At 44.1% G+C, this 17,098-nt stretch overlaps 1 protein-coding gene across 2 annotated transcripts in view; it reads right to left on the reverse strand.

The window, feature by feature from the left end:
• Positions 1-1,534: 1,534 nt before the first annotated feature.
• Positions 1,535-17,098, reverse strand: part of BAHD1 (bromo adjacent homology domain containing 1) — a 99,097-nt gene continuing 83,533 nt past the window's right edge. For both annotated transcript variants that reach the window (XM_072986272.2, XM_072986273.2), the window contains 4 exons: positions 12,802-12,961; positions 9,701-9,777; positions 5,119-5,210; positions 1,535-2,708 (listed from right to left, as the gene is read on the reverse strand). In XM_072986272.2, coding sequence (XP_072842373.2) covers positions 2,519-2,708; positions 5,119-5,210; positions 9,701-9,777; positions 12,802-12,961 — 519 coding nt within the window. In that variant the 3' untranslated portion in view covers positions 1,535-2,518. The remainder of the gene's footprint in view (positions 2,709-5,118; positions 5,211-9,700; positions 9,778-12,801; positions 12,962-17,098) is intronic.

The following is a 17,098-nucleotide window of genomic DNA, read 5'->3' on the forward strand; positions in this document are numbered from 1 at the left end:
AGCTAGATATTCTGAGGATTCCTCTCACCACACCATGAACAACACTTCTCTTTTTGTAAAAGAGTCTACCTTGCAACATGGTTTCTCCCACCTCCTCCATCACAGCCCAAAGGAATCCCAAATCTGATACTGCATAGATCAGACTAACTCCCAGCACATACTCCTCCCATATCATTTCTGGGAACACTCCTTGTACCAGTTGCTTCTTTTTCCTCTATAATCCCTCCCCCGTCCCCAAATGGGAAAATGGAAGAACAGGCAGCAGCTACAGAAACCTACAATATTGCTCCCAAACACTCTCACATACCCCTCGACTGCAGGGAGCTGTGCCAGTTCTATCCTCCTCTTGTTCACCTAGAAAGACGTCCCTCTCCCGGCACCCCAATCCCTGGTATTGGTGCTCTCACTGGCCTTAATGAAAAGTCATAGGAAAGCTTCTATTCCATTTCTGTGCTATAACATAGGTGTGCTTTGTGGCACAAATAACCCCCAAGAGCCCCTCCGTGCACCCAAGCAATGGTTGTGACAAAGAAGGCCATTACTTTTGGCACTAGCAAACTTGGACAAGCCATGAATTCTTGCTCAGAGTTAGGGTGAGAGGGTTTCCCCTATCAGCAAGAATGAATCCTTTCCTGCACGAACACAGCAGGACTCATCCCACTGTAAGCAGGAGGTGTAATCGCCACCACCAGCCGCTTTGCCTTTGTCCACATCTCTCCCCATCACTTTCCCCTCTTTGGTACGTAGGGTAAATCAGTAGGTGCCGCTCACAGGTCAACATACACAAGGAACTGAACACAGCAGGGCTACTATCACCAGGCCAAGCAAGCAGGCACAAATCACGCATGTGGCCATCCTATGAGTTCTAGCCTGTGGGTAGGTACAGGTAGTGCTACTTCTACTTGGAGGAGAAAAAAAGAGACAACCATATTTAAAGCCATAGGAACACTTCTATATCATTTAACCCTAGTTCGGAAGAGCACCCTCCCACCCACCCCTCCATCGGTCCCTAGTTCAGGTGAGCGACTCTGGCCATCAGCAGGTACATGGACTGATACAGTGTTGATTTTCATTCTTTAGAAGTAGTGCAAACGACAAACGGAATCCCAGTCTTGTGTTTGTGTGTCTGATTGGTTCAGTGGACTATTTTTATGCTGTCCTTTGGTTTGCTTTAGAATTAACTGAAATAGCTTTGCATCAAAGCTAAACGAAACTATTTCTAACAGCTATACATGTAAGGCAAGAGGCAGAAGTATCCGTAGGAATAAGGTAGCAGTTTCTCAGAACGCAAGCCACTAATTGGTTACTTCCTTTTGGGAGCCAAAGAGTCTTGCCTTGGTGGGCCTACTCAGATGTCAATGGGGTGGGGTGGGAAGAGAAGGGCTGGGAGAGAAGAGAGGTAGACAAGCAACGGCATTAATAAGTTAAACTGGTCAGGGCAGGGTGCCTGTTGCTCCAGCAGTACACAGTTGTTTCTTTTAACTCTGGCTTTTAGCCCTCCCCCAGGAAATGAATTGGAGTGTGCACATCCAGATGGTACATGGACTGTAAATGAGAGCAACAATCATGGAACTGGGATGGGAAAGAATACTATTTGTACCAGCAGAAGGGGCGCCTCTCCAGATTTGTGGAGGGAAGCGGTCTATATTGTAGCAGCAGTCAACTCCATATTGCGAAGGCTTTCCATATGCAATCCATCCCTCCCTGATCAAGAGCAGTCCTTAAGGTTGGGCTGTATTTATAATGACTTCAACAGAAATGTACTGCTAAGCAAGTGGCTTCGGACCACAGCCTTAGAAGGATATGCAGCTTTCCCATAATGGTGTGAGGTAATCCTATTACATCTTTCCCACTTCCTGCTTTGGAGATGTAGCCCACAAGCCAGCAAGCAAAGGCCTGATCAGACAGAACAAGCATTTTTTTGTGTGTGTGATCCTTCTTTTGTTAAAAAAGATAACACAATGTCAGGATTTGAGAAGGATACTCAGCACATTAAGGTGGCAAGGACTCATCTCCACACTCATGCATGAGAACAGTCCACAATGGCCTCTTTCCTTGCACTTCAATCTAAGGACACGAGATCCAGGATTTGTCACAGCTTGGTTCACTGCCCTCAGGTCTCCTCTGTGTATATTCAAACCATCTCCATCAAAATTGGTGTTGGGTTCAGTTTACTGGCTTTTATTCCCCGGCCCATCCTCCCCTCCCCTACACGCATATATGAAGTTTTTCGCACGTATATAGAAACAGATTACAGAAATGAACACCTGTATCTATATACACACATTTCTCTACAGATACATATTTCCATTCATGCTCTTTATATATGAAGTGCTGTGCTTTGAACATCGGTCCTAACAGGAAATCTGCTCCCAACAGCAGATAGGATACTCGGGTGTCCTGTTCGGGGCCTGCAGGCAGCACACCTCCAAAGCAAGTGCTCGCATAGACAAAGGAGGTCAGCCTGCCCTTGGCTCTCTATGGCCGCTTGTCAACCGCCCAGAGGGGCAAAGCTCTGTTACTGCGGATTCTTCAAGATGCGTCCATGTCTGAAGTCATAGACATGACGGCAGAGGAAAACCAACTCTGGATCAGTGTCCTCTGGCACCTTGCGATGTGGAGGGGTGGAATACTCTTCTGATGGAGGGACCATGACTGTCCTCTTGCCTGGAATCCCCTCGATGCGACGCTTTGCCAAGGCACAAAATCTGCAAGAGAGTTAAATGAGCACATAATGGACTTCAACCTCATAGATACTGTATATTCTGTTGCCACAACAACTGACCAGATTTAAAAACTCCTTATGTTTTTACTACTGTGCATCTTTTAACTTCGAGTAAATAGTTTTCTTTCTTCAAAATGGGCTGTATGTTCTTTTCCAACAGGTCCAAAAAGGAGGGAGGGAGAGAGAAGCAGGCAATACTGACTCACTGTGTTTTTATAAGATATGTAAGTGTGTTGCACTAGTGATGCCCCTCCTTTAATTCCAAATCCAAGGAAAATTGTGGGATCCCTCTTGTGTTTGAGCAGCAAGAGGCCAACAAGGTGGGGCTGGGTTACTTCCCTACTTACGAGCACAATGTTGGCAAAGCTTGGAGAAGTTAATTCTTTTGGACTACATTTCCCAGATCCCCCAACCAGGAGGCCCATTATGTGACTTAAAAATGTAATTTTCCCCTGGTCTCTGGATCAAAAATGATCAGTTGGAGCTTTCATCTTTCAATGCTTAATCTATTTTAGAAGTGCAAACCAATTTGCACCAATAGACCTTAAAACAATTATGTTGCCTTTCTACAGAGAAACATACATGGTCGGCGCTTAAGGAACAAAACAAAGAAGTGCCTATTGAATTCAATGGGAGCTTTAAAAACAAGATTAGTGCAGAAAACAGGTTGCTTGTCTTTTACACAGCACCACCTCCCATAATTTCACCACACTGCAGACCATTATTCAATCCAGAGTAACACAAAATGGGCCAGGACAAAGTGCAGACTGGCTCTGGCTCTTGTAAAATATAATCCTAATTAAAAAACAAAACAAAACAGGTAGGCAGAGACCAGCTTTGCTTTTGAAATTATTTCCAAAAGCCAACACAACATTTGTTACTGAATATAAATCTGACAACTAAAACATTGCCCACTTTAAAAGCTATGTCTTGTCTAAAGCTTGGATTTAAGAAAGTTAGCCTTTGACAAGACATGTGAGTTCAAGAACATTTAACAAACATTTCACTAAGCATTTTTCCAATGAGATTTTGAGTTTCATATTTCTCTCCTGTGAGCAAGACTGTTGGACCTTCAACTACCTTCAGTTTCAGGGTAAGCAAAATTTTAATAGGGGTTGACTGAGGATTATTGATTGCTCAAAATGGCACAGTGTACATGTATAAGTTTTGTGCATGTTTCATAACTTACAACTCCTGGAAAATTAGCTGAAGTTGGTGTAGATAAGAAAATGGAGAGGGGCAACCAAAATTTTCTGTTACTGTTTCCCAACAGAACACAGTAAAGCAGTAAAACTGAGATAGATCCCAGGAAGTGAGCCACCAGAGAGAGTGAATAGGAAGTGCTAACAGGAGTTCAATGGGGAGAGGTAGTAAGGAAAAGATCTGTTGGAGGAAGAGACAAAAGAATACGGGAAGCAAAAAAGACAAAGGCAGAAAGCATTTGTCAAGGCAGATAAGACAAAGGGTACTGACAGAGAGAAGAAAGTGAAAAGGTAACAGGGATTATGGTGAGAAGAGGCACTTCAGTGGTGGTGACCCGCAAAATATGTGCAATGCCTGTCCTCGTGCCTAAGAACAACACAGTGTGCACATTCAGCAGATACAAACTGGTATCACTGCTGGAAGAAGGAAGAATGGAGCAGGGAGGGACCGTGCTTAAGGCTATAAGGGAAGATGAAGAGTACCTAGGCAGAACTCTTGAGAAGTAGCAGCCAAAGAACCCACTAGGGGCGGAAAAGCAGCAACACAAAGCAAAAGAAGAGAGTGCTGAGGAGAGAACAAACATAGTGGAGGAAGCACCATGGAAGAAAGTCACAGTTAGGAGCAAAAGAAGGAGAAGTAGTTGCAGTAGAAGATTCCCTACAGCATGGGACTGAAACTGAAATATATGGGAAAAAGAAAGAATAGAAAGGAAGCTGGAATCGCACTCTATGTCAAACACAGATATTTCTGCACAGAAATACAGTAGGATGAGGTAGGTTGTCCCACTGAGAACAGCTGAATTAATATAATTTGAGCAAAACAACAACAACAACAACAACAACAACAACAACAACACACACACAAAACAAAACAACAACACAAAAAGTAACATGGTAATTAGGGTCTACTACGGACCACCCAATCAAGGAGAAGATCCGGATTAAACCTTTGAAAAACAAATTGCAAGAATTGCAAAGAGACATGAAATGTGGCATTTCCTTACATCTTATTAGGTACAAGTCATTAAAAATGGCAGAGGTATCCAGGGAAATACAGCTACTGCCCATCAAGCACACATAGCCAAGGAGACTGTAAGCAAACTGGTAAGCAAGCAAGGCAGAAGTCATTCTGCACAGCTTCATCAAAGGGAGATGGAGCGGTAGCAAAAGTAGGTAAAGAGCACCACCTACCTGCAGTACTCTGCAAAGGTCAGAACATAGCACTTTTCCTCAATACACGCAACACTGTTTTCATCCTGATGCCGAGATGCAAAGATTTCATTCTGCAAGAGAGCACACACAACCGGCATCAATCAGCATGTGTGACACAACCTCCTGCCGGAGCACAATGCCGGTTTTCTTATTCTGCTTGCCATTTTGCATGCCGCTTCGGTCAGCACAGCTAACAAACACAGGTCACTTTCTCTGTCCAGAAAGTGACACTTTATAAGACAAATCAGTGTCATATTTCAAATAGAGCTTGGTCAGGGACAGGTTATTATCTTTTCAAACCATTATAAAGGTGTTCAATCTTCATTTAAGATTTTCAGAGTACCACCGCCCTATCCTACATGTAATTTACTGGGAAGAAAGTCCCACTGAGATGGATTAATCCATAGCCAGTGTGTACAATGGTTGATATTCTCTTATACACTTGTGTGCAAATCTTGCACAGTCTCCACAGACATTGTCTGTCTGCATATTCAGTCATGTGACTTGGTGCACAACAGATACGTTTGACAGAGATTTCTTCACATATGGCAATTCATCCCTGTAAATTACAGTGTTTGCCTAACTCCACAACAGGATTTCAGGCAAAGACAACCTGTAAAAATGATTAAGACAAAAACTAGGTAGGATAACTTATGTGGCATTAGACTTTCCACAATAAACATGATTTTCGCACTATTTCACAATCATTTTTTAAAAACTACTACATGCTACAAAATAGTTCTCAACAAATGATGCCACAAAACCGTGTAAGCCTGAGGGGGCATATTCACAGTGGGGCAACTTAGCTAGACCCCTTTAGCTCTGTGATGTGCAGAAAAACAACCAGCCTAGAAATAAACAGTACTCAGATAGGGTTATTGAGTTTCCATAAATCAATACTTCTCAGTAATATTCCTTTACCAACTAGATGTTTTTAACAAGTTAAAAAAAATTTAAAGCAGGATTACAGGTGGACTATATCTTATGTTTGCCTTTTTGAACTACCTGATGCTGCCTCTGGCTTTCTGGGGTGCAGCGGGGTATTAACGGAAATCTATTCAGTTGTCTTATTGTTTCTGCAAGTTTGGATATAAATGATTATATTTTATGTGGAAATCTGAAATACTAAGGGAAGACAGAGACAGCAAATACAAAATATCAAGTGTTAGTTGAGAGACAGCGTTTCAGAATCCTGTACTGTCTGAACCAACAACAGATGATGTCTCCATAAGGGCTTATCTTTCAGTCTCTGGGGCTCACTTGACAAGTCTTCAAATCAAACAAATGTCTCCCTTAATCTCACAAACTCCTGATACCTCTTAAAAGTACAATTCTGAACTGAAAAGTCAGTGGCATCTTCATTCTTGTTCCCTCAATCAGTCTGAATATTTTAGTTCTAAAGAAACTAGAAGCTGTTGAACTGTTTTGTCTGCTGGGCACTGTGGCCATAATAGGTTCAATAGAAGAAATTGCTAGTTTCTTTTATTAGGAGTGGGAGAAGAGACGGGAATGTATTTTTTCTTTGCTGCAGGAAAAACAATTCCCTAACATGTATTCTCAAAGGCTTTCACGGCTGGGATCTGATGGTTGTTGTGGGTTTTCCAGGTTGTTGGGCCGTGTTCTTAAGGTTTTTCTTCTTCCTAACGTTCACCAAAGTACCGATAAAGGACACCCTGACACTCATCCAGCAGACATTTCCAGAAGACATCAAGGCCCTTTTCCAACACTGCCTAACGACCAGCTATTTTCAATGGGATAACGAGTTCTATGAACAGACAGATGGCCATGGGGAGCCCCCTCAACCCGGTTATAGCAAACTTCTACATGGAACATTTTGAAAAACAGGCCCAGGCTTCGGCACCCTTCGCACCCACTGTCTGGTTCTGATACATGGACAACCCCTTGGCAATTTGGAACCATGGTGAAGAAAAACTGGAAGAATTTCTAAACCATCTCAGTGGCATCCATCCAAATATCAATTCATCATGGAAAAAGAAATAGAGGGCCAACTCCCTTTCTTGGATGTCATGGTCATACGCAAAACTGAGCCCCTATTGGGACACAAGGTCTACAGAAAACCCACCCACACAGACTGGTATCTACACAAGAACTCCAACCACCACCCACAGCAAAAAAGAGGGGCATAATCAAAACACAGGTAAACCGTGCAAATCGGAACTGTGAAGCTCAGTTTCTCAACACTGAACTCGACCACCTGAATTGGGCCCTACAGGCAAATGGCTACTCCAAAAATGAAATCACAAGAGCCATCAAACCAAGAAAACAACACCGAACTGAATAGGAAAAACAGCCACCCACGAATACAGTAATTACTGCCATACATCAAAGAGGTTACGGACCACATGGGGATGCTTTTGAAAAAACACAACCTACAAACAAAAATACAACAAATGTTATGGTCAGCAAAGGACAAAAGGGTCCGCCTCACCACTGCAGGAGTATACCGGATACCTTGCAGTTGTGGCCAGGTAAATACTGGAACCACAAAACACAGCATCCACACCAGAATCAAAGAACATGAGAGACACTACAGACTAAAACAACCGGAAAAATCAGCAGACCATGCGCTAAAACAAGCTGGACACAAAATTCTATTTCAAAATACTGAAATACTGGAAAACACCAGCAATTATTATGTTTGAAGCCGCTCAGAGTAGTAGAATATACCAGATGGGCGGGATATAAATCAAATAAATCAAATAAATAAATAAATAAATGTTAGACTGCACAGGGAAGCCATTGAAATCCACAAACACCAGCAGAGCTTCAACAAAAAAAGGTTGTTGTAAAAAAGTTTAAAACTCAACAAAGCCTGGCTCCCAGCACTGAAAAGTACAACTTGCAAAAGGTCAATGAAATCTACCCAGCCACAAGGACTGCTGATCACTGCACATAAAAGACAAAAGTCAAAGACACCCAGCAATCACAGTCACAGATAATCTCTCCCCCTTATCACAACAATACACCCACAACAAAAAACATGCTGATTACCATAATCACCCAATCTCCTGAACAGAACAAAAGCTGATCCCACAGCTATAAATACTCAACTGCCCAAGCAAACTGCACCAGAGTACAGAGTTCTGACTCCTGTCCTCTGAAGATGCTGGCCACAGAGACTGACAAAATGTTAGGAAGAAAAAAAAAACTTATGAACACAGCCAAACAACTCAGAAAACCCACAACAACCAATTCCCCAACAACTGACCTATTAACAGCTGGAAATGGCATGGTAGGCCTCTGATAACAGAACATAACCTGTGCATTTACTGAGCAATAAAAGCGGTCATTGGGAAAGGCAAGAACAGGCTAAGCATAGGTCTTAACAAATAATTGAGTCTTTAAAGAAAACCTTTTCATTAAACCACTGTACAATTTTCGGATGCAGTGTTTTACACAGCTTTCTGGGTCTTATAAAAACAAGAAAAAGACTATTGTACAATGTGAACAAATAAGGCTTTCTGGTAAAATTTTAACAGAGATAACAATATACTTTCATAAGAGTCTGACCTGATTATTATCCCCCAAGAATATCTGCGGTGAGATTATTTTTACTCAGATTAATAGCCAGAGGGCACCCCCTCCCGAATTAACAGCCAGTGGACAATCCCCCTCCCAGATTAACAGATAGTGGGCAACCCCTCCCAGATTAACAGCCAGCAGATAACCTCCCGGGATTAACAGCCAGAGGGCAACCCCCCCAGATTAATAGCCAGTGGGCAAATACTCCCAGATTAACAGGTAGCAGGCACCTCCCTCCCAATAAACAGCCAGTAGGCAAAACCCCTACCCCACAGTTTTAGGCAATCAATCCTAGTGAATTAGGTAAAGGTAAAGGTTCCCCTTGACATTTAGTCCAGTCATGTCTGACTCTAGGGTATGGTGTGCATCCCCGTCTCCAAGCTGTAGAGCTAGCGTGAACTGTGAAGACAGTTTCCGTGGTCACAGGGCCAGAGCGATTAGACATGGAATGCCATTACCTTCCCACTGTGTTGGTACCGGTTTATCTGATCGCATTTACATGCTTTCGAACTGCTAGGTTGGCAGGAGCTGGGACAAGCAATGGGAGCTCACTCTGTCGTGTGGATTCAATCTTATGACTGCTGGTCTTCTGACCTTGCAGCACAGAGGCTTCTGCGGTTTAACCCACAGCGCCACCACGCCCCACGCGCCTAGTGAATTACAAGGACATAAAAACCAGAGCCCCATTAAGAAAAACGCAATGTGCTAGAACAATTATACAGCACTCTCCCACCCCCATGCAGGGGTGAAATCAGATACATGCATGATTTTGCAACTAATGTGCAAGCAGACACATGAAGGGGGTCCTGTTGAAGTTGGGAGCTTCTTTATTTGGCCTTCTGCATGAATGAATACTATTCTCACCAAAGGAATGGTCCAACTAACCAAGAATAGGAGGTGCCACCTATTTTGAATGGCTCAGCATCCGTGTAAGGCAGAGATGTTAGCTAGTTGTACTTCTCCCTGCAAGGGAATAGCTATACACTGTCGTAAGCATCACAGAGAGTGCACGACTTACCTGATGCATGCTAGGATTGCGGCCTCCCTGAGTGTGCTCCGGCCTGTAATACCACAGGAGGCTCATCATCAGTTCGCCTATAAGGAAACAAAGCAGATTTCTGCAGACATCTAACATACCAGCGAAAGATGACAAGCAACACAGAAGGGGTCAGAGCAACTCCCTTACACTGGAAGTCAGATCTAGCTTTACTGTAGAAGCAAGGTGTGTGTATCTCATCTTAATTAAGGCTTATTTTGTCTTTGAATTGGCCCCTTAATCCAAACTTTAGGATTTGTTTTCCTTATGCAGAGCTATACCAGCAATTTGTATGAGGTTTTTGACATCACTAGATCATCCAAACCAAACTATGAACCATCAGTTTCACATTTGCTGAACTAAGGAGTACAGTGTGAACAAATGCAGTGAAAGTGCTTCCTTAGTAGGCCTACTAGAGATGGGGGTATTTGTATATGAATATCCCCGCACAGCTGGAGTTAATGACATGTCTGCTGCTGCCACCGCTGGCCCCATCAATCCTTCCAATTGCTCCCCAGTACCATTCACTTCCCGGCTCGTCTAGCCCAGTGGTTCTTAACCTTTGTTACTCGGATGCTTTCGAACTGCAACTCCCAGAAACCCCAGTCAGGACAGCTGGTGGTGAAGGCTTCTGGGAGTTGCAGTCCAAAACTCCTGAGTAACCCAAGGTTAAGAACCAGTGGCCACTCCTGGCAGACAGAGGACGAGTTTCCCTGCAAGGCTGCTGAGTGGCCAGCCGAGCAGTGCTTCAGAGTGATTGGAAGGATGAGGGGAGCTGTCACCACCGGACATGTGAGTGGACCCTCGTTAACTCCAGCTGCATGGGAATATTCGTATGCGTAGATGAATACCTCCATCTCTAACAACTTCTTTTCTTTTCCTTTTTTAGAAGACACATGTCTTGACTTTTTTATCAGCCAATGAAAGGAAGTCATCTGTTCTGTTGTGAAGAACATCTTCCATTTTCTCAAGGGCTATATAGCTGAAGTTCTCATCAGCTCACCTTTAAAATCTCAGCTCACTTTTAAAATGGGCAGATAAAACATCTTCCCTCCCCATGGCTGTTTTCATGGCCTCTGCTGCTTTTCTATTTGACACTGAAAACTAAAGAAGCTTCCTTCAGGCTGCTCAGATTCACTGGGTAACTACGGGAGACAGGGTGGAGCTCTGTTCTTTAAAGCAGTGGTTCTTAACCTTGGGTTACTCAGGTGTTTTTGAACTGCAGCTCCCAGAAACCCCAGCCAGCACAGCTGGTGGTGAAGGCTTCTGGGAGTTGCAGTCCAAAAACACCTGAGTAACCCAAGGTTAAGAACCACTGGTTTAAAGGAAAGGAGTTCAAGTGTAATTAGGAAACCCTAGGGTTGGTACCCAGGCTCACCTACAGGGAGGAGAAAATTGCAGAGAATCACTCCTTTGACACCACACATTCTAGATCACAGGTAGTGAGCCTCTGGCACTCCAGATACTTATGACTGCAACTCCCACACTCCTTTATCATTGGAAATACATGGTGGGAATTCTGGGAGTTGTAGCCCCAAACATCTGGAGTGCCAAAGATTAACCACTTCTTCAACAATTCTCATTCCATTTGTAGAGTAGCTTTTGGAATATAACTTAAGGCTTGCACCTTCTTCTATAAGGAAACAAATTTTCCCCTCAAATACACTATTAGAGTTAAGGAGCAGCACTCACTAGTTCAGATGGGAAAGGAACCGCTTTATTCTACCCCAAAATTACATCTTATTCCCACCCTACTTTAGAGCACAAGACTTGCAGCTAGTGGCAAAACTTTCAAACAGGATAAACTCATAGCTTTTTATATTGTTTCCCAGAATGAAAACTAGGAAGAGCATCAGCCTAATTAGAGGTTTGTGACCTTCCAGCTGCTACAGAATCATATGGGAGCAGCTGTTCCTAAGGAATAAGAATCAGCAAACTGGTAGAAACATTTTCCCGGCCAACTTCCTCCAACCAGAGACTGCCATGATTCAAATTAAAATGACAAAAAGCATGAAAAGCATGGAATCCTTCTGAGCCATTTTAGAAATGATTATACTTTTGTTTTTCTCTCCTTCACCTACACAGAACTTAGGGTTACTTTTCTGGGACCACAATGTCCTGCCTAGCCACCTTTTCCAAACTTTGTCTCTACTTCATACCACAAACGAGACACAATTAAAATGGACACCATTCCCTGGTATAGGAGACTGGTGCATCAGGAATGGCCTACTTCTTTAGCCCAAATGGTGCTGGGCTGTGCCTTCATCTTCATGTACCATAACCAGAATAGGCCTAGACTGATCGTGAAAACTCCTCTCCCATGGTAAAAGTGAGGATGTTTCAGGGACTGCAGTGATAACTGCAGAAATTAGACTTTCAGTCAGCAGCAAGATGGCTGCCGGCCCACCATCTCAAAGTGGCACTGCCTTCGGCTTGATCCAAGAGGCATTTACATTGTTATTGCAGCGGAGCACAAGTCATCTTGTCATCCCATGTAGGATTCTGTGGGGTCACAAGGGGTTTCTCATGCATAGACATGATTCATATTAAAGGTTCCTTCTGATCCAATACGCACCCTGTGCAAATAAAACTTTTCTAGAAACCACAGTACCCTTTGGGGTATCCCCTTTGCCATTATTTTGGATGGAGTGAACAAACCATCACCGGTCAGCTTAAATGTGCTCTACAGACTGCCAGCTGCCTTGCTGGTGGATTTTCCTTTACATCTGAGAACAGACTGTTTTCTCCTAGGCCAAGATTGAGGTTTTTCATTGTCATGAATAGAATCTGCTCCCCTGAGTCACTTACCTGTGTCTCTCCCATTCCCTTCTCTGTCTTGCAAGAATCTTTGCCACAGTAACCTTTAAGTACCATCTGCTTTTCTGTAATTTGGATGGTACCAGAAATAAAATAGGAAGGCTTGAATATGTGGTCTGTTTCCTTCTCAGTTTTATGTATAATGATATAATGTAGTTTGAAGGTGGTAGGGTTAAGTAAATCATTTGTCATTTATCTTGCCATCTCTTTTCCACAATCTATTTGCAAAGATGATTGATCATATTACCATTTTGCCTTTCCAATACCTGTTTTGGGATCTTCCCATAGAGCAGATATCTTTGCCACATAAGGCATAGATTTCTTCCGTGGTCCTGATTTCAGGAGGACTGTGTCTCGAACCCGGATAATCTCTCCATCTCTCTCCACAGCTTGGTAGCTCTTACGAACAGCTGGCTCTGGTTCATTCTACAAATATTGACAAGAGAGAGTGCCAAGAAAAGAAGTGAGACTGGGAATACAATGCACAGAAACAGACACCCGTTTCCTTTAATCCACCTACACCAAGGAGGACCCTTTCTGCCAAAAAGGGTGTGCCTTCGCTGCCAGAGAACCCACAGGGAAGCTGCAGTGTACAGAACGGCAGGATGCATTTCTCTTCCCAGCGGGTTGATTTCAGAAGCAAAACATACTGCTCAGATGAAAGGCAATGGTGATTAAACCCACGGAGAAAAAAGAAGCCAATTCTATTTGTTCACATTAGTTTTCAGGAAGAAGGTTGTGTAAACAGAGAGCTGCTTTAGAGTCTGGATCTCTGTAAGACTGCATGACTAAATCCTCCCATTAAAGGAAGCAGTTTTAACCAGAGTCTGGAAAAGGTCCTTTTAAATTAAAACTTTTGGAATACCCCTTCTAGCACTGTCCCAATGGCTGGGGGATTCTAGGACCCTATGAGTTCCCATCCAAAACACAACTTTTCCAGCCTTTGATTTTAACCTCTGGGGAATGGAAAGCAACACAGCACAATCCATCTGTGCTGGAAGAATGATGGAAGATAAAGAATACATCGTACTTTTTAAATACATTTTTTAAATCTGCAAGTTTGGGTGGGGATGGGTGTTCATGAGAAGTGCAAAAACAGTACATGACAAAGTCATGACAAACCAAGAAGCCCGAAAAACCCACAACAACCATCATGACAAACCACTGAATCTAATTTGTGACATGCAAAATATTAAATTGTTTTCTAAAAGGTAGCCATGTTAACCATGAACAAAATCCAACAAAAGCATTGTAGTACCTTTAATTTAATGTGAGCTTTCACAGATTACAATTATTTCTTCAGAAACATCTGAGTATTAAGTACTAATACTGAAAAGTATTAAATAATGGACATTTTCACATTATAACTATCTTAGAATGGATTATTACAAAACATCTCAATCCAAACACATACAGTGAGAATTTGCATACACAAATATGTGAGTTAAATTTGGAAATGTCAATATGGAATAATTGAAGCCATATTTAGCTGAAGAGAAAATGCACATCTCAGTGACTTGAACTGATATAGAAGAACAGGCTACTTACCTGTAACTGCGTTTCTTTGAGTGGCCATCTGTGAATTCATACATGCGTGTTTCTGCACCTGCATGAAACTTGTTAAAACATTCTAGAGCTTAAAGAAAGAACTCTGAGAGCAAATTCCCTACTGCGCAGGCCCCTGCACCTGGTGATCAGTTCCCACCATCTGCCGCCGTGCAGGAAATGAATTACTGTACTAGTTTGGAAGACTAAAGGGAAGATGGATAGGTTGTGTGAATTATTGACAAACTCACTTATTGGCTGGTGGGATGTCACGCTAACACAGAGGAAATTATTGTTCTTCCAAATGGAGCATCAAGTTTTGCCCTAGTGTCCAACCTACAAAGTTTGAGGAATGTCGAGGACTGAGCCCACATTGCCGTTTCGCAGATTCCCATGGGAAAAGCTGCAGAGGCAGCTACATCCCTACTGGAGTGTCCCTTCAAAGATTTAGAGACTGGTCTCTTTGCCAGCTGGTAAGACAATGTGAGCGTGTTCACAAGCACTTTGATAGGCACTGAAGTGTGATCTGTTCACCCATTTTAAGAGCTCAGATAACTAATGAATATGTTAGTTTTTGGGAGGTGCTCAGTTCCTGAGGTAGAGAAAGCTAGGGCTCTGCGAACATCCAACATGTGCAGTGCTTTTTTCAGCTCCATAGCAAGCAATACTCTAGAAAATTGGAAATATGAGCGGCTGGTTGAGGTGAAAGTCGTATCAGGAAAGATGTTAAGTTTATCCTTGTAGAATTGCAGAAAAGGCAGGTCATGCAGAAGTCACTCTGTCTTTGCACTGAAGTGACAGCCAGTAGAAATATGGTTTCAGATGAAAAATATCTTAGATCTGCTGTAGCTACTGGCTAAAATTGTGGTTTCATGAGCTGGTTGGGTACTAGTGAAAGTGACCACTGTGGAAATGGAGACCGCATATCAGGGAAGATATTTTGCAAACCTCACAGGAACTTCTTGGAAGTTGGATTCTTGAAAAACTAGGATGCTTTGGAACCAGGAGGGCTGCTTGGCCACTATAATGGATAGACAGGAGCCTCGTGGCGCAGTGGTTAAACTGCTGTCTGTACTGCAGCTAAAACTGTGCTCACAACCTGGGGTTCAATCCCAGGTAGCCGGCTCAAGGTTGACTCAGCCTTCTATCCTTCCGAGGTCGGTAAAATGAGTACCCAGCTCACTGGGGGGGGGGGGGAATGTGTAGCCTGCATAATTAACTTGTAAACCACCCAGAGAGTGCTTGAAGCACTATGGGGCGGTATATAAGCAGCACGCTTTGCTTTGCTTTATGGATGAATGTACAAACCATTCTCCTTTCAGTGTGAAAAAAAATGCAACATTGTATGTAACGGGCAGGAGATCAGATTTTCTGACCGAATCGGCAAAGGAATAGAACCTTTGCCATTTGTACCTGTACTTACGTTTGCTGGATGGCTTTCTAGATTCATGTATGCTTTTACTTAGAGTTAGAGAACTCTCTATGTTGTCAACCTCAGCCTGCCTAAGTTTGGATGGTGAATTGTCCCTCTGTTCTGAGAGACTAAGTGAGGGAACAGTGGCAGCTAGCAAATGTCCCATGCCATTACTTTCAACATTACAAATGAGGGCTATTAAGATTGTGTTAGACTTCTTTGCTTCTCTGTTACCCTGTGCAGCAAGGGAATTGGCAGGAAGAGATAGTGAAGGTTCTTTGACCAATGAGTCATGAAGGCATCTCCTAGTGAACCCTCTCCTAGACCTGCCCGGAACCAATATTTCAACATTTCCTGTTGTTCAGAGTGGCAAACAGATCTATAAATTTGGTTGGTCGTATCAGCTACAAATCTTGCAGAAGGGAAAGGAGGACTGACATCTTCAACATGAGATGCTGGGTTGGTGACCAAAATGGATGGAGAATCTTCTGATGACTTGGTATCTGAGTTTGAGGTGGCAGAATGGATATGGTCACTAACCACTGTGTTGAGGACTTGAGATACTTCCCAGCTGCAGAAGATGGGTGAGTACTTCTGTCGTACTGGATCCTCCTAGTTTCTCCTGAGGGGTACAAGAGCTGGTGTGGATGGTGCTTTGATCTACATAGACCCTGGTAGTGGATTCTAACTACAGTGGTGCCTCGCATAGCGAGGTTAATTGGTTCCAAAAAAAAAACATCGCTATGGGAAAACATCGTTAAGTGAAACGTGTTTTCCCATAGAGATGCATTGAAAACCGGATAATCCGTTCCAATAGGAACGGATTATCCGGTTTTCTCCCCCACTATCGCGTGCAGCCCTTTGGGAGAAGCCTCGGGGGAGGGGGGGAAGACGGCATCGGCTCCTGCCTTGTCCCCAACCACCTGGCTTCTCCCAAAGGGCTGCCCCGACTGTGCTTGCAGCAGCGGAAGAGGTGCCCGGTGGAGGAGAAGGCAGGAGCCGATCTGTCATTTCTCCTCCACCGGGCACCTCTTCGGCTGCTGCAAGCACAGTCGGGGCAGCCCTTTGGGAGAAGCCGGGCTGTAGAGAAGGCTGAAGCCGATCCAATCTCTCCCCCCCCCCACCATCGGGAGCAGCGGGAGAAGCCGCCCGGTGTGGAGGGGGGGAGATCGGATCGGCTTCTGCCTTTCTTCTCCACAGCCCGGCTTCTCCCAAAGGGCTGCCCCGACTGTGCTTGCAGCAGCGGAGGAGGTGCCCGGTGGAGGAGAAGGCAGGAGCCGATCTGTCATTTCTCCTCCACCGGGCACCTCTTCGGCTGCTGCAAGCACAGTCGGGGCAGCCCTTTGGGAGGAGCCGGGCTGTGGAGAAGAAAGGGAGAAGCCGATCCGATCTCCCCCCACCACCATCGGGAGCAGCGGGAGAAGCCGCCCGGTGTGTGTGGGGGGGGGAGATCAGAAGTCCAGCCATGGCTGGGGTAACCGCAGCAGCTCGGATCCAAGCCGCGAGAGGAGGGTGGGAGGGTGGGGTGATCCGGATGCCTTTCAGGCATCCCGGGCTTGGATCCCACCCGCCGCCGGTTACCCATGGCTTGGGTAACCGGCGGA

The sequence above is a fragment of the Pogona vitticeps genome, chromosome 1 (assembly GCF_051106095.1).
Source record: "Pogona vitticeps strain Pit_001003342236 chromosome 1, PviZW2.1, whole genome shotgun sequence".
Taxonomy (NCBI): Eukaryota; Metazoa; Chordata; class Lepidosauria; order Squamata; family Agamidae; genus Pogona; species Pogona vitticeps.